This window comes from Zonotrichia albicollis, chromosome 2, assembly GCF_047830755.1.
Source record: "Zonotrichia albicollis isolate bZonAlb1 chromosome 2, bZonAlb1.hap1, whole genome shotgun sequence".
In the NCBI taxonomy this organism is placed as follows: Eukaryota; Metazoa; Chordata; class Aves; order Passeriformes; family Passerellidae; genus Zonotrichia; species Zonotrichia albicollis.
In genome coordinates this window covers 19,236,423-19,253,809 of record NC_133820.1, presented here as the reverse complement: position 1 = coordinate 19,253,809, position 17,387 = coordinate 19,236,423, and the positions used below count along the sequence as shown (strand labels likewise).

Here is a 17,387-nt window from a genome sequence, read left to right as displayed (position 1 = left end):
TCCTGCACTCTGATTTTCTAACACAAGTTGTGGTGGATCCATGGATTTCTGCAGCATTTGTGCCAGTTCAGTTGATCTCAGCACTGTAAGAGTGGGAGTTGGTGATGTGTTGGGTCAGTGGGTGGCACACAAGACAGAGCTCTTGTTTGCAGACAAATCAAAACAAGCATGGGGGAAACAGTTTCTGAAGGAGAAAAACACTCCTGAATAAGGGCTAACTTTTAATCAGATTTTTAAATACCCAACTCTGTATTTTTTAGCTTTAGAACTCCATGAAGCCACTTTTTGATAATAAAACTGACCTACAGGCTGTTTCCTTGGAAGAATTTAATATAGCCTTAAATCACAGCAGCACAATTCTGAAATGACAGGGTCATTGTTCAGTGGTCAAAATGATGTGCAAAAAAATGTCTTCTAGTTTTTAACCATTAGATAACCTTAAGTAAAGAAACAAGAGGAAAAAGGTTCCATGACTTCATCCACAGTCTGACCATAGCAAAACATCCAGTGCAGGGAAATAAGATCATTCCCTTCTCTGTTTCTATAGTATTCAAAGTGTCTGATAATGTTAAATTTTGTTCTTAATTTGCAACTGCTGTTCCAGTAAGTTGGTGTATTTTGCCCAAAGTGGTGTGAGCTGCACAGTCTGATTTGCAGTGATGTCCCCTTTGGTCCACACTAGAGCAAAATGTTTCAGTGTTTGGTTTTCCCCTCTAAGCTGTTCCTTGATCCACATTTCTGCTGTGGTGTTGTGCTGTCCCTGTTTTCATACAATGCCCAGGGCTGGATGAATGCTTTCCAAGTGTGGTTTCACCTGAGCCATTAAGTGAGCACTTCTGTTCCTTTGCTGTAGTGATACCTCTGTAGGTGCAGCTTTTAAAGGTATTATTGGCCTTTTTTGTAGCTTTATTTATTGAAAAATGCTGCTCAGTTCTTGCCCTTCACTCTCAAATTCCTGTCCATCTTCTATTGTGATTCTTACAGAGTTTTTCACTCTGGATTGCAAGGATCATTTTTATATTCAGTGTTTTTGTATTTTCTTGGAATCAAATCCCTTCACTTGCCATGATGGTTGTTTACCTCCTGTTTTTTACCCACACCTGCAGTCCTGCTGTTTGCTGCTGCAAGAAAAAAAACCCCAAATTTGCCAGGCAGCCTGGAGCCTTTCACAGTGCAGTAGCAGCAGCCACAGCCTTGACCAGGTGGGCTTTGTCATCTCTTAAAACTTCTCATTTATGTGGGGTAGGAAAGCTTTGTGCTACTGATGGCAGTCTGGAATTCTAATAGCTTGTAGCTTACTGGGTTTTTTTTGTTGGTTGTTATTTGGGGTATTTTTTCCCTTCATTTTCTATATTGAACCATTATTCTACAGGTGAATAAAAGCAGTAGGTTTTGCTGGAATCTACTCTGGAAAAGAAAGTTGGACACTTAATATACTTGATTGTATTTAAATATCTGGTAGGTGCTTTAAAGTCCTCAGAAGGTCTTCTGGAAGCAAATTCCAAAGCTTAGAAAAGTGAAGATTAGTTCTTCAGGACTTACTGATACTCACCAATTCTGTCTGCCTGCTGTGCATGACTGAGGACAGGTGAAGCAGCAGAAATGGGAATATTTTGCTGAAGGGAGAGGTCGTGCTATGTGAAATCCCTGGGGAGCTGGAGCTGTGCTTTGCCTGGCCCCACACACCCTGCTGAGCCTTTGTGTGAGACCTGTCCTGAGCCACAGGGCTCCGAGCAGCAACTTCAGACTAAGTAGCATGTAAAGCATTTTCTACTCTTCTTCTTCTTCTCTGAGATCTGTACCAAGTGTAATCCTCTGAGCAGATAAAGGCAGGGAGGGGGCTGAGCGAGGGCCTTGACAAGCTGCTCTGTGAATCCTTTCTACCTCTTGTTCATTGCTGGGAGCGGCTCCGGCCGTGCGGGAGCTGCCCCGGGCCAGGTGAGGTGCACAAATGCCTGGTGGGGCTGTTTGCTGGGCAGGCACTGCCATCCTGCCTCCCTGGGGATAAATGGAATTGTTTGGGGTACCTGTGTTTGCATCCAGGTGAAGGAACTGGCGTTTTTCAGGGGGCACCGTGAGGACTCTCAAACATTTCTCCTCCCGTGTGAAGTAGCATCAAATCCTCTCTCAATTAATGTTCAAATTACGCAGCAGTCACAGGGAGGGACTTGGTTTTCCAGCTGTGTTGGTGAGGGTTTGGAAAGGGAGATGTGGGGATGTGAAAAGCCAGGATTCTGCAGATCAACCCACGTGTTAATCTAGAACAAAAAATGTTACTGATTGCTACTGTGGTTGTGTGTAAGACTGAAATGCTGAACGAGAACTGTAACCCTCCCACTCCGAGTCTGAGAGACCTGGCATTGGCATTCTGAACACTTCTGCAACCTGAACCAAAAACTGCTGTGGGAATGTAGACTTACCATAGAGCTGTGGAAGAAAACTTCAATCGTGTCACTTCTCTCGGTCTTCAGAGCAGTCAACATGGTTTTGATGTAGGTTTTAGATTATGTATATATAAATCTGATTGAAGTACCAACAGCAAACCATAAATAAAATGTGGACTTAATTGAAGAACGGGCTGGTGGAGGCCTCTTGTGTTGAATTTATTAAAATGCAATATAACCAAGTTGTCGGTGGAGGAGACTCGCTGTGATGAAGACAGGGAATAAATAAAGCTGGAGCTGAGCCAGGTTTGCTGCTGCCTCTGCCCCTCCTGTGCACCCAGAGTGGTTTGATGGTGCTGTGGTGGCTGGAGATGAGCTGGGAATGCTCCTGGCATCACCTTCGTGCCTGCGAGGGCCAGAGGCTCTGGGAGTGGCAGCTGCTGCAGGGACAGTCTCACATTCCTGTCACATTCCGGGCCCAGAGGAGCTGGTGCAGTGCTGGGCAGCTGCTGTGACCCCGGGCCTGCCCCTTGCTTTGCTCTGCCAGAGCCAAGGGCCATCTCCCAAAAGAATGAGAGGCGGGTCAATGGAGAGCTACTGGAAACCTCTGGTTCCCAAAGTTTGCTCTTGAAAATATGCCAATGGAAGTGGAGAACAGTGGCAAATTTCTGGGAATTTGTTGTACTAACATGAAATAAAAAAACAATTTAAAAAGGACATTATGGAAGTAGGTGGCACAAAATGTTCCAGCTTGGCATGAGGAAGAACTTCTTTACAGTGAAGGTGGCAGAGCTCTGGAACAGCTGTGGAGTCTCCCTCTGGAGACATTCCAGACCCACCTGGATGCCCCACAGGACCCACTCCTGTGTCACCTGCTCCAGGTGACCCTGCCCTGGCAGGGGGATGGACTGGGCAGGCCCCAGGGATCCCTCCAACCCTGACACTCCTGTGATGCTGTAACACCTGAGCTTGTCCTTGGCTGTTCAGTCGATGTCGCCCATCTGAGTGGATGTGAGTGTGGATTCTCTGGACATCAACATGGTGGCAAAACTGAGAATTTCGGGTACACTCTGGATGTATCCCAACAGATCACTGGGGGTGAGGATTGCTATAAACTGGGAGAAGAAAGCTTTCGATGAAAACAGCAAAAATGTAAAACAACTCCCACAAATGTTTCTGTTCTCACATTTCTCTCTGAGAATCTGTTAATGTCACAAGACAAAAAAAAGCCATTTTTTAATTTAACCTCTGTGGAGGCTGTAAAGATTTATTGATCACCTGACTCCCTGCAACCTTTTAGAATTTGGGCTCCTGTGGTTTTTACATTAGCTGAAAACACAGCCTGAAGCTTTTCCCTTGTATTTGATAGATAACTTACCTGGTAACTTCAGCACAACAGTCAGGATCATGAACTTGCTGCTGGAGCTTGTTTCCCTCTCTTCTTTTTGCAGAAACTCCCTGCATGGGTTTGCTCTGGCCTTTTTTCCCCTCACACTGTTCCCTTGCATCCCCCTCTGCACTTGTTCCCTGCCTGCCCCAGTGTGTGGCAGGCTGTGGGTCCTGCAGAGCTGCTCCCCTTTGGTTTCTCAGGGCTGGCCAGTGGGGCTGGGAGTGGAGCTGAGGAAAGCCCCGGGGCAGGGACCTCTATCGCCGGCTGGGGTTCATGTACAAATCACAAATGGAATGGGAATGCTGTGGAATGTGCCTTGAGCTGTTTTATTTTCCAGCATCAGTCTCATTACATGGTTATGACAATGGGGAGATGCCATCAGCTCACATCTCAGGCAGCAGACCAAGAACTTTATGTTACAACTTACCTTATAAGTTGTTTGACCAATCACACAAAGCAAAAGCACATTGACAGTAGCTATATCCAACCACTATAAGCACACATACCTTTGGTTAAAACAATGCTGCTTATTTTGAATACAATACCTGCTTGTAACCCTTAAAACACAGCACACAGAGCTCCATTATTAAGCTTCAAACTTCCTAATGTCTTGCTAGATAAAATTTTCTGTAGCTTAGGGTATCATTCTAGACAAGCATTAATACACAGACCATTGTTCTATTTGTCTTTGCTTTTCTTTTTAAATAATTTTTCTGCTGACCTATCTCATGGCTACTGCTTAGCTCCAATCACAGTTCTGCTGTCTCTGAGGCCTGCCTTTTGCAGCTTTCCCAAAACCTTCTGATTTTGTGGATTCCCACAACCTCGGGGTGAAGTGACCCTCCCTCCTGCTTCCCTGACCTTCCTACTGCTTCCCCGGGGGTGTTGGCAGGGCACAGTGATGTCAGTGAGGGTTCTCTTACCGGGAAGGAATTTGTGATACCTGTCCATGTTTAGGTAGCACTTGGTGCTTCTCAACACACCCTTAAAAAAGTGTAAAGAAAATGCTGTTTGCTCTTTCAGTAGATGGGAATCTGAAGCCCTTCTAAAGGAAGGCTTTAGTGCTTCACTGGTACATGTATTTTTAGTTTTTAAATTTTTTTTCTTTCAGCAGACAAAGCCATATACTGGAAATAACCTCTGAGAATTCTGCAGAACACTTAACTTCTTTCTTTAAAACAGTTTGCTTCATTTCAAGATTTCTGTAACTGTGCTAATCTTTATGTGAGGAGGTTTAATAATATAATAATAATCATTATTATTGTTGTTTTACTAATAAGCATGGCTTCAATTTTTAAGTTTGACTGTATCTATAGTAGCTCATGTCTTCTGCGCAGTATTGGGGTTGGGAATTGAGATGCTCCTCCATGAAGTGAAGTACCCTGGATATAAACCATACAAGCAAATCGACTGGGTATTCTGTCATGCTGCTAAAACAGTTGCTTTGAGCAGGAGGTTGCTGATTATGATACACAATTAAACATAATTACAACACATTACATAATTACTCCCACAGCAGGGGGGTTGGAACTAGATGATCTTCCAGGTCCTTTCAGCCCCAAACCAGCCCATGATTCCATACAATGGCAGTGGGGGTAGAAGGGCAGGACCACAGAAGGAGCCGTGTGCTTTCTATTTTTTATTTTCATTTACATTTCCAAGTGTTTTTGTGTTGGAGCTGCCTCGGTCGAGCCCCTCCCACCTCAGGGCCAGGTTTGGGCTTTCCTGTGCTCAGCAGCTCCTGGAGCTCTGCCCTGTCCCTGCCTGGTTCATTTCTCATTTCTGCAGTGCAGATTCAGAGGGAGCTCTGCCCTGCTCAGCTGAGCCTGAGCCTGGTGCTCAGCCCACAGAGCACAGGGACTGGCCCAACTTCAGCCCCATTCTCATTTTCTGCTCAGGGCTTTCACAGATCCTCCCAGCCCGAGGTTAAGCTTGTTAGGAACTCACCTGTGTACATTTATGGGTATTTTTTAAATTCTTATCGCATTGTTAATTGTCTGAACTTCCCCTGTTGTGTAAACTGCTGGAGTTCACTTCTATTCTACAGCTTAAATTAGGCTTTCGGTTTAGAAAATATATTTCACTTTACTTAAATATTTCATTTGAGGTTGGTTTCTTTAGAGCCTTTCATTGTTTATTTGCTTTATCTTACTCCCTCTTCCCTCATGTTTATTTTCACAGACTTTTAGCACTGGAGGTGTTGAGGCTGGAGGAACATTTTGCCCCTTGAGTCATTTGCCGGGATCACAGAGGATTTTCTGAGTTCCACGTTCATGTTGGCAACAGGAGACTGCACTGGAATAGTGGCTGCATCTGGAGTTTGGTGAAGGGAGAACAATCTTTGCGGTCTTCATTACTACTGTGTGAATTTAGAGACTTCTGGCATTGCATCCTATGTGTTTACATTAAATGTTTTTGGAGCTGCATTAAACCCTGTAATATGATACTTATTTATTTTTAATAATTTGTATTAATTACTCCCTACTCATGGGCTTGGTGCACTGACCCTGTGGCTGTGAACACTGGTGGGCAGTGCCAGAACCTGGAACAGCAGCAGGGGCAGCCAAGGGTCAGTATCCATCTCCCTCTTCCCAAAAAAATAAACAGCATCAAGAAGCCCAAAAGTGGTTGGGAACCTTGATTTTCTGTGAATCCTTTAGGTGCATTTAATGCAAATTGTTGTGGAACATTAAATACTTCAGCTGCTCTTCTGATGGTGTTTGGGAGGAGTGTTACACTGACTGTGGGCCCTGTCAGGAGAGCACAGGAACCCAAGAGCTTCTGAGCTCATGGCAAGAACAGATGTGAGCTTCAGGCCTTGATGGAACTGGAGCAATAGAAACAAACAAAACTCGCCTTTGCTTTGCTTTTTCTTCCTGATGGGTTCTGATGCCTTTCTCCAGGTGTGGTTTGGGCTTTTTAAATCACCTTTCCCTCCTCAGACACACAGGGGCAGCTCCAGCACTGGATTTGTGCGTGGGTGTAGAAATTACTTTTCTCACTTTGCATTCTACTGGGTTCCCATCAAAGCAAGTCATTCCCATAGAGGGAAGTCTGGTCCTTGGCTCAGAGCCATCCAGCACAGCCAGAGCTGCTGAGATCAACAGGAGCCCTGGCTCTGGGTGTGCTCAGACACGAAGCTGAGCCCCAGCTGCATTCAGTGATTTCTCCCTCCTAAGGCCAGCCCAGCAAAGCTGTAAAAGCAATCTTGCACTAAACCCCATTACTTTTCTCACTGCATTACAGAAGCTGGCTTTTCACAGGACAGCTGTTCTTAGGAGAACACAGCTTCCAAGGTGCTACTGCCCACATTACTGCAGCACCTTGGAACATCCCATCATGACCAACATGCAAAGACATGTTTGAAGCTGTCTCCCCTTCCCAAAAACTGATGAGGGGGCAGTCTGTGTGACACCTCGAATTTTTGGCACCTTTCATTTGACTTGAGCCTCACAGTTCCAAAAGGAAGCTCAAACCTTGCAGTGGGAGCAGCTGAAATACTTCCCAAGTTTACAACTCAAGGTTCCCCTGCCCCAAAAGATGAAAATGGAAAACTATTATTGTCGCCTTGATTTTTTAAGATTTTCTAAGCCTTCTGATGTTGACATTTCTGTAGTGAACTTTCTCACACACTTTCTGTAAATAACTCAGTTTTGTATTCCTTTATAGAGGAGAAAGTTGACAGACTTGTTGGTTTGTCCAGTGTTATTAGAGAAGTAGCACTGTCACCCTCCAAGCCACTGTCACTTTTAGAAAACTATAAATGTTAGAGTCAGAAAATAAACTTCCCTTTTTTCTTCACCTTAAGAACAGCGGTGTGTGCTTGTGTTTGTGTCCTATAACAACACATTATGTTAGAGATTCTGAACTTAGGAAATTGAGCATCCTTTCTGCCAGATTCCCAAGTTTGACCACAGGATTACTTGACTGCTCTGTCAGGCCCCAGCTTCCACAGAACCAGGCCAACATGAACACACCAGGGCACAAGAGCATCCACAGCAGCGTTACTCCAGCCTGCAGGAGCAGCTTACAGACTGCAAGTGCTGCCTGGGAGAATCCCTGCTCTGCAAGGCAAGGGCAAAAACCCTGAATCTCCACTCACAGCTTCCCGTGCTGAACACGATCCCAGCTTTACCCCCTCTGCAGCAGCAGCAGACACCAGGGACTGCACACGGGCTGTGTTGTACAGGTTTATTGAGTGGCCCCCAGGCTGGGAGCTCAGTTCTCCTTCTCCTGCACGGTCTTGGTGCCGCGCAGGCGGCCGGTGCGGCGCGCGGCGATCAGCCCCACCTTGCGTCCCGCCGGGGCGTCCCTGCGGATGGTCGAGGGCTTCCCGATGTGCTGGTGGTTGCCTCCTCCGAAGGGATGCTCCACAGGCTGCCCGGGGGGGAAGCAAGACAGCAATGTAACCACAGAAACTGGTGCTCAACAGAAATCAACAGGCTCAAGGGGACAAAGAAGTAACTACTTCACTTTTCAGGTGGTGCAGTCACCATTGAGTGCTGCTAACTCACCCCGTGGCTGCATATCTATGTGGGAAGTTTCCCTCCCAGATGCATGCCAGGCTCCCCCCAATATCCCACAAAGCCTCCCTGAACTGTCAGAGGGGACAGGGATGGCTGCAGCCAGACTCACGTTCATGGCCACACCACGGACTCGTGGCCAGCAGTTCCTCTTGGCCTTGTACTTGTGGTAGGCACGGCCGGCCTTCAGGATGGGCTTGTCAATGCGGCCTCCGCCAGCCACGATTCCTGCAGGGAGGGACAGCAACGGTCAAACCAGCACCAACACTGACACCAGCTGAGCTACAGCCTTCTTTCTGATTCAGCACACACGGACTGAGCTCTCTTTCTAAAGCACTGTAATTTTTACTGCAATGACTTCCTGAGCAACATTTTTAAGTGAAGTATGAACTGAAAGAGCTCAGGAGACTGTGAAGAATTTTGAGGTTAAATACCCCCTTGATTTACTGAGTCAATTTTACTGGATTAACACACCAGATTACTCATTTTGGTGTCTTCCATGCAGAGGCAGGCAAGTGTTACCAGCAGCCATCTCAGCTGCCAGCCAGGTGCACAACAAACCTGGTGCAGCCTCTGCTTCCTGGCAGTGGCTTTGTCATTCCCTGTCAGACCTCCCCGAACACTCCACCCACCAGACACCACCAACAGGCTCCTTCAGTGCACCAGAAGCAGGAAATCAAAATGCCATTTCCCATGTTAAGTCCTTCCTGAAGAACTGCAAATTTTACAGGCTGAACAATTCCTGAGGACAATGAGCATCCACTTTTCTGTCCTCTCACTAGGTCAAACCTCCAAATTCAGGTTAGCAACATGCAAAAGTAATGCAAGTGTAAAATACTAGCCAGGCACCTGAGCACACTGTCCAGCCTGCACATGACATATTTTCAAGGTGGTTATTAAAAGTGGGGCCTTGTTGGGAAGATTCAGTGACAAGCACCCAGTGACAAGTTCACAGTGATGGCTCCTTACCCACAACAGCTCTGTTTGCAGAAGAAATTACTTTCTTGGAGCCTGAGGGCAGCTTCACTCTGGTTTTCTTGGTCTCGGGGTTGTGGGAGATGACGGTGGCGTAGTTGCCGGAGGCGCGCGCCAGCTTCCCGCGGTCCCCCGGCTTCTCCTCCAGGCAGCACACGATGGTGCCCTCGGGCATGGTGCCCACGGGCAGGACATTCCCGATGTTCAGCTGGGCTGCAGAGAGCAGGAGAGCAGACACAGCTTTACTGGGGGCCCTGGGCTGGGGCTACAGCCCTGCTGAACACGGGAGGGCTGTGGCAGCAGGGTCCTGCACTCCGGCATCCCGAACTCCAGGAGCTGGGACAGCCTGCCCGGCTCGGCCCAAACCCCAGCCCAGCCCCAACCCCAGCCCAGCCCCAGCCCCAGCCCAGCCCCAACCCCAGCCCAGCCCCAGCCCCAGCCCACCTTTCTTGCCGCAGTAGACGAACTGGCCGGTGTGGATGCCCTCGGCGGCGATGAAGAGCTCCGTGCGCTTCTTGAAGCGGTACGGGTCGCGGAAGGCGATCTTGGCCAGCGGCGCGCCCCGCCCCGGGTCGTGGATGATGTCCTGTGGGAATGCAGAGCTGCTCTAGGGCAGGACACGGCCCCTGCCTCCCTGTGAGGGTGGGAGGCCCTGGCACAGGCTGCCCTGAGGAGTTGTGGGTGCCCCTGGAGCCCTGGAAGTGCTCACAGCCAGGCTGGACGGGGCTTGGAGCAAGCTGGGACAGTGGGAGGTGTCCCTGTCCATGGCAGGGGGCTGGAACTGGATGAGCTTTAAGGTCCCTTCCAGCCCAAACCATTCACTGAGCACATGATAATGCCTGTACAAGTGTGCTGCTTGGAGCTAATCCTGTCAGCTTTGTTCCTGACATTCTGCAGGAATCCAGTCTCTCCATGTAAGAAATCCACTTTCACTTTGCCCCACCACCTTTGGGCAGGACAGAACTGGGCACAGGCAGAGACTTCTCCCTATGTTTCCTTGGGATTGAAGCATTTCTAAAAATCAGCTAAAACAAAGTTTTTGAATGTCCTAAGTAAGGAAGCACAACTTATTTTTTCTTTCACACTTGGAAAAACACATGCATTCTGCTCCTGATGCACACTGGGATTAAATTACCCAACCATCCATTTACAGGCTACAGACAAGTGAGCGACCCATCTCTAACATGTGTTTGTTTTTTAGGACAGCTCACAAACTGTTGGTGTCCATTGCTGACGTTTTTTCAGCCCTGCTGGCCAAATCTCCTGTGTAGGACCAAGCTCAAGTCAAACCCTGTTACCCACCTTCTACCATCACCTCAGTTGGGTGAGAGTGAAGAAAATTCTCTCTACAAGTGAATATGACCGTGCTGTAAAACACTGGAGGGCTGCTCAGAGCATCCATGCAGCCAGTAGCCCTGCTGGCACTCCACAGTCCCTGACACCTAAGAAAAATCCCTGCATCACCCCTGAACCACTAGCACACCCCAAATTTGAACCACTAGCAGACCCAAGTACAGCTACTGCCTTGCTCCTACTGCTCAAGACCAAAATGATGGATATCACTTGGTATTTACAAGTATTTGATTCTTTTTTTTTTTTAAATACACAACTACCTACATGGGAGACTCCTGAGGCACAGGGAATTCTTAGGCAACATAAAACCACGCTGGTGCTGCTACTCTTAGCAAAGCTCCAGCAGAAACCCTAAAGCTGGCTAAGGGTGCCCCCTCTGCTGAGATCTTCTCATAAACCTGGAAGAGTTTAACTTTTCAGGGAATATGATCTATTTAAAGCAGAGAACGCTGGATCGGGACCAGCCGGGATAAGGCCCGGGGGCAGTGCTGGCAGAGCAGGGGGAGCGGGGCTCGGCCCCCGGTGCCCGAAGCCCCCGAGCAGCGGCGCGGGGCCCGCCCGTACCTTGACGATGCCCTTGATGTACCCGTGCCGCTCGGCGAAGTCCACGGCGCGGAGCTTGGCCGGGCCCTTCCTGTGCTTCACGTGGGCACGGAACACGGAGCCCGCGCCTTTCCTCTGCCCGCGGATGACGCGGCCCATGGTGCCCTGCGGGGACACGGGGACAGCTCAGCGACACCCGCGGCCCGCTCAGCGGCGCCCCGGCCGTGCCCCATCCCCGCCCTGCCCCTTCCCGCGGCCGCCCGGGCGCGGATGGCGGCGGATCCGGATCGGGACCGCGGCCGCCCCACTCCTACCTCACTCCGGCCTCCCGGGGAAAGAAGGAAGGGCTGATGTCACGGGCGCGCCGAGACCCTTCCGGCGCCGTGACGTCACGCGGGAAGGGGCGGAGCCCCGCTGTTCCCTCAGATCCTCCGGGACACCGGGAGAGCCCCGGGATGGGGCGGGCACCGGGCACGGACCGCGGGCAGCTCCTGCGAGCGGGCACCGACAAACGGGAGCGCCCCGGGATCCTGACAGGAAGGGTCAGGCGCTGCGAGGGGCGGGAGTTCGGGTGCGGCCGTGCAATGCAAGTCAGTATATTTACTGCACAAAGGAAAACAAAAGCGACGCGCGCGGAGTTGTCCCAGTTCCCACAGCGGGATTTTACAGCGTTAAAAGCAGCGGCAAACAAAGCCCTGCCTGAGACATTCCAGTGTGCGTTTCAGTGGATAATATAAACAAAACCTGTGCATTATATGAATATAAGTAGGAAATAGATAATTTAAAATATTCCCTATCAGGGATTGCTGTCTCCGAGCAGCCTGGTTCCACAGCAGGCCCCGCGGGGACCGGGGCTGTTCCCTCTCGCTCCAGACCCGCGGGTCCCGATCCAGGCGGGAGCCGGGGCAGTTCCCATCCCGGGCAGTTCCCGTTCCTGGCAGTTCCCGTCCTGGGGCAGTTCCCAGCAGTTCCCATCCCGGGGCAGTTCCCGTTCCGGGCAGTTCCCAGCAGTGCCCATCCCGGGTGTGAAAAACGCCAATCACTTGGTTTTAAAATTTTAAAAGTTTAATAGTTATAAAATGGTTATAAAAACAGCAATACAATTACTGTAATAATAATTTGGACAATTTGGATTAGGACAATATGAGACAATAGAATCAAAGAGTTACGGACAGTCCGGTATCTCCTTCTGGGCAAAATAAGCCCGAAGAAAGACACACGTTAACAGAGGATTAACCCTTAAAAGCAATAGCCTGTTGCATATTCACACTTCTCATATCTGATGCATAAATTCCATTCAAACAGAGGATTCTGTCTGGTCAGTGTCAGCTTCTTCCTCTTTATTCTAACGGTGTCTTCAGGGCTCAGTGAGGTGAGAAGAACTCAATAAGAGAACAATAAATTCTCTTTCTCTGAAAGATTTAGGTGTCCTGTGGCTGCTGTCTCGCTGCAAGTCCTCTCTTTAAAAAAGTATCTTACATAGCATAGTTTCTATTTTAACATTATGCTATAACCTAAAACCATATTTAACACACTACTTAAGAGAATTAATACAGCATTACTTTCTAATATAACACATACAGTATTCATTTTAATATTTGCGCAAAGCCATAAAATATATATTTTTCACACTGGTGCAGTTCCTATCCCGGTGCAGTTCCCATCCCAGTGGTCCAGGACCTGTTTCTCTGTGTCTTAAAATGCTCCTTGACACACTGTGAGGGGCCAGGGAGGAAGGGGAGTGAAGGGGGCTCGGAGTTCATGACTGCACTCCTCCGGGGCTTTCCTCACACAATCACAGATTGGCTTATGCTGGAAAAGACCTTGCAGATCATCGAGTCCAACCTGTAACTGAACAGCGCCGTGTCACCCAGACCAGGGCACTGAGTGCCACATCCAGCCTTTCCTTACACACCTCCAGGAGCAGTGACTGCACCACCTCCCTGGGCAGCCCAGTCTAATCATTTTTCCTGTGAAGAAATCCTTCCTGCTGTCCATCCTAAACCTCCCCTGATGGATCCTCTCCTCCATCTCTGGTTACCTGGGAGAAGAGATCAGTCCCCACCTGGCTACACTGTCCTGTCAGGGAGCTGCAGAGAGCAATAAGGGTCACCCCTGAGCCTCCTTTTCTCCAGCCTAAACATCCCCAGCTCCCTCAGCCTCTCCTCACAGGACTTGTGCTTCAGCTCTGTTCCCTTCTCTGGGCTCTTTCCTGCCCCTCAATGCCCCTCTTAACTGAGGGGCTCAGAACTGGACACAGAACTCAAAGTGTGGCCTCACCAGCACCCACAGAGGGAGAGACATTTAGTTTAAACCTAAAACTAGGAGGCCCCAAGCCTGCTCTCCTGGGATCTCACATTAACAACCAGGGACCCCCAGCTAAGAGCTGCCATGCCAAATCCTTCCCTGAAGAGCTGGACCAAAGGTGCAGTTTGTGGGAGGAGGCTCCAGCCACCACAGGTACAGCTGGATCTGTAATAGTCACACTGCATTGAGCAGTTTGAGAGCTGTAGGTTTTGGGTGAGGAAGTAACTGAGGATAAAACCCCAGCAGGTGCTTTAAGCTGCCTTTGCCAGATTTTAATCAATATTAATTAGGGCATAATTGAGAGATAGAGCAAAGCAGAGGTAATCATCTTAGTGTTCCTAATCAACTTGTGCTTCCCCTGGAAGGGGAAATGAAAAGTGCCTTAACACCAGATTTTCTGCATCAGAGGCCACTTTTCCAGAACAGGTCACTGCCAATGACCCAATTCACTGAGGTAGGATTATTTTACCTTATCTGACTCACTGGAAATTAGGAACAGCTCATCAGCCCCACACATGCCATTGCTCCTCTCCTGCAGCAGAAGAACCTACACATCCACCAGTCTTGCTGGGGCTGGTGGAACTCACCCTCAGTAGGATGCACAATCCTGTGATGCCAAGGGCTCAGAGCTGGGATCCTTGTCGGATTCATCCCAGGTAAAAGGGTTAGCATGGCCAGGAACCCACCCTGCCCATCTCCTGGAGGTCACTGTCCCTCACAGTGTGACAGCTGGCCCCATGTGACAGCTCAGTGCACCATGGCAAAGTGCCACTCACTTGGGTGTACACTGAGTTTGTGTTCACGCTCAGTGGGAACATCTTGAGACTTTGATTTCTGGTTCCTGTGGCAGCAGGAGTCTGGTTAGCTTTTGCTACTAAATAAGACAAGACACAGATCTCTAAGGAACTGGATAGGAACCTGAATTTCCAAATAAGGTCCATAAACCCAGCAAAATGCATTGGTCACTCCTCTTTCATGTCCTTAGTAAGGACTTTGTAATCATGTAAGAGGTAGTTGTGTAATGATTTAGTACACTCATCAGTTTCATTATCCTCTATCAACTGTGCTTTGTTTTAATTTTATTGTTATTTAATTTGTGGTGCAGTGCTGTAATCATCTGTGAAGCTGGGGCCTCTTGATTCTACTGTGGGCTTGGGCAGCTGCCTCCCTGCCCAGGTACTGCTGCAGCACAGAGGGTAAGGCTGGAGCTGGGATCATCCCTCACTCCTCCCTGCCAGCTTTTGGGTGCCCTGAATATGGACAGAAATGTCTGTTCCAGAAGAGTGTGAAGAGTTCTGAGCTCATCCTCATCACATCAGAGGCTGTTCCAGCCTTTCCTCCCAGTAGTGCTGAGTGGTTGTCACCTATTTGTGTCACCACAGGCTGTGTTTATGCACACCTCAGGATCAGAGCATGCTGCTGCCCAGGGCCCCAGGGCTGGAATCATCCAAGCTGACTCTTGAGTACTTTTCCATCAGAGAAAACCAGGAGGAGGCTGGGAACAGTGTGCATCTAGGTCTCTATGCACTCCAGATTCCTTAGGATGCACACATGAATGCAAAACCCTGAAAGCCTCCAAGTTTTCTAGCCTAGATGGCATTCAGAAATCAGAGAAGAAATGCAAAGAGATGGCAGAACTGCATTAATGATGATGTAATTTTATACCTGATTTCTTCTTTTATAAGAGACAACATTAATTAACACTTTCATCATCAAGGAATAACAACATTGTATTACCTGGCCCATCCAAAGCACAGACAAAGTTAATTATTTATTTACTTTAGCTGTGCTTTCAGAATTAATGGAGCCAAAGAAATGCAAGCAAGTGGTTTACATTGGATGGTAATTAGAAAATACTGCCCAGGTTTGTCAGAACAGTGTGGCTGTGTTGTGCCCTGAGAATCTCAGTGACAAAGAAATGTGAGTGTGGAGCACTACCAGAGATCACAATTCTCTTTAACTTTGAGGAGTGGAGGTGATGCTGTGGTATGAAAAGAGGCCCCCAGGCCCTGGGCTGATGCCACCTCCCAGATCCAATCTGTGGGACAACATTTCTCAGCATGAGGAGGAGGTGGCAGTGCCAGAGCTCCAGCAGGACAAGCCCATGCTGGGCAGGACAGTGTGAGGCAGGGGCTGCTGGCAGCAGAACAAAGCAATGCAGGTGTTCCTGGCACTGCCACCACCTGCACTGCTGTGCAGCAGCTGCTCCCCTGCAGCTTTCAGCCCTGAGATTTTTGCCTTCAGCACATCCTCTCTGGCAGCTGTATCCTGCTGTTGGCTGGAATAGAGCTAATTTTCCTCCCAGTAGCTGGTACAGGGCTGTGTTTTGGATTCAGCATGAGAACAACGTTCACAGCAGCACCTAAACCATCAGTGTGTTAAGCAGTGCTTACTCTGAATCCAGGACTTTGCAGCGCCTTGTGCTCTGCCAGTGAGGAGCTGTGAGGGAGCACGGCCAGGGAAGCTGACCCAGGCTGGCCAAAGGGATATTCCTCACCACAGAGTGTGGTGTCCACATGAACTGGGGCTGACCAGTGCTCAGGAACAGGCTGGGCAGTGCTCAGGGGGCTGAGCCGCAGTACTGTGCATCACTTGTCTCTCGTGGGCTTTATTCATCTCTCTTTTTCCTATTATTATTTTTTTTTTACTTTATTTCAAGTATTGAACTGTTCTTATCTCAACCCATGAGTTTTGCCTTTTGTCAATTCCCCTCCCCATCCCGCAGAAGGGGAGGTGGGAGTGAGTGAGCAGCTGCTGGTACTTAGTTGCCATCTGGGATTAAACAACAAGAAGCTGCTTTGCTTTAAAACATGACAGCCTTTACCAGTCTCCCTGCCTCTCTGCCAGGAGTTCCAGCTGGTAGGAAGAGGAGCACAGGCAGGGCCACCATCCTGGAATTCTCTGGCCAAAGGCCATTTTCCACCAGCACTCAGGCTGTGCTGGAGCTGGGAGAGTTTGCTTGTCTCCCTGAGGATTCTCCAAGCCTGGAGCAAGCACAGGGCTGTCTGCTGACCCAGACACATCCTGCACATCTGCACAGATCAGGGGCTGGGGCTCTCAGGAAGCCCTGGCCTCCCGTGCCTCCCAGGCACAGGAATCCAGATGGAATCTGATGGTGCTAGGCAAAATAGGCTGTGCTTCCAAAGCACGGCTGCAGCACGTCACAGCCTGATATTTTGGAAGCAGCTTCATCCTTTGGCTGCTTCAACTGCAACTGTGAGCTGAGCTGGCTGAGTCATGGCCCCACATCCTGATTCCAGGGCAGTGACACTCGGCAGCGGGGAAGGCTGGCACTGCTGGGCAAGGCCAGGCCTTCTGTCTCCACAGCCACTTCCATGGCTGGAGCCCATCCCTCAAGCATCTCCCCTGGCTGGCAAATTTGTTGGCATAATAGAGAAAGGATAAAAACAACTCCCCTGATTCTGGAAGGGCTTTGGCAGAGCCGTGGGTGCACCCGCATAAATGCACGGTGGGAACAAGTCAAGGGTGTGTTGCCTTAATTAATCCTTTCATGACAGTCACAAGCTAATTTGCTGAAGGTTAATTGCACTGTAAATAGCAAAAGGGGTGGTGTTCTGCTTGCAACAGATGGCAGCCACCAAGAAATTTTGATGAGATTGCTGTTTGAAAAAGGGAAAGAAACACTGAGGTTTCTCTAGGACCCTGCCTTGAAAGGGAGCTGAGGAGGGAAGCCCTTAACTCTGCATCTTTTGGAAGGGGAGGAAATAAATAATGGCTGAAGTGTTTCCTCTCTGGGAATGGTATGCTACTAGGAATATAATCCTGACCTCCTTTAGGTGGGCACTTACCTCTGTTTATGGTTTTAGTGACCTCTCAGGGGCTTTGCCTGGGATTAGGAACTGACACGTGGCCTTCTGCCAACCTGCAGCATCACAGCTCAGTCTGCAAAAA

The 17,387-nt window shown here is 49.0% G+C and overlaps 2 protein-coding genes across 2 annotated transcripts; one reads left to right on the top strand and one right to left on the bottom strand.

Moving 5' to 3' along the window:
* Window positions 1-7,951: 7,951 nt before the first annotated feature.
* On the bottom strand, window positions 7,952-11,327 carry RPL8 (ribosomal protein L8). The gene is made up of 5 exons (XM_074534533.1): window positions 11,190-11,327; window positions 9,717-9,858; window positions 9,267-9,485; window positions 8,410-8,525; window positions 7,952-8,151 (listed from the first exon to the last, which is right to left on the bottom strand). The coding sequence occupies exons 1-5, from the start codon at window positions 11,325-11,327 to the stop codon at window positions 7,993-7,995; spliced, it is 774 nt and encodes a 257-aa protein (XP_074390634.1). The 3' UTR covers window positions 7,952-7,992.
* Window positions 9,752-12,567, top strand: LOC141728291 (uncharacterized). Its single transcript, XM_074536184.1, has 3 exons — window positions 9,752-9,795; window positions 11,066-11,333; window positions 11,483-12,567. Exons 1-3 carry the CDS (start codon window positions 9,752-9,754, stop codon window positions 11,903-11,905), a joined length of 735 nt encoding a protein of 244 aa, XP_074392285.1. The 3' UTR covers window positions 11,906-12,567.
* The last annotated feature ends 4,820 nt before the right edge of the window (window positions 12,568-17,387 follow it).

What these genes read in the sequence shown, in the direction of transcription:
- RPL8 (XM_074534533.1), bottom strand. Translation starts at nt 11,327, where the DNA reads ATGGGCCGCGTCATCCGCGGGCAGAGGAAAGGCGCGGGCTCCGTGTTC. An exon ending in ACATCAAGGGCATCGTCAAG is followed by an intron (nt 9,859 to 11,189) that starts GTACGGGCGGGC and finishes GCATTCCCACAG; the next exon opens with GACATCATCCACGACCCGGG. An exon ending in TGCAAACAGAGCTGTTGTGG is followed by an intron (nt 8,526 to 9,266) that starts GTAAGGAGCCAT and finishes CCCTCCCTGCAG; the next exon opens with GAATCGTGGCTGGCGGAGGC.
- LOC141728291 (XM_074536184.1), top strand. Translation starts at nt 9,752, where the DNA reads ATGCCCTCGGCGGCGATGAAGAGCTCCGTGCGCTTCTTGAAGCG. An exon ending in TCCGTGCGCTTCTTGAAGCG is followed by an intron (nt 9,796 to 11,065) that starts GTACGGGTCGCG and finishes ATCTATTTAAAG; the next exon opens with CAGAGAACGCTGGATCGGGA. An exon ending in ATGACGCGGCCCATGGTGCC is followed by an intron (nt 11,334 to 11,482) that starts CTGCGGGGACAC and finishes CCCCACTCCTAC; the next exon opens with CTCACTCCGGCCTCCCGGGG.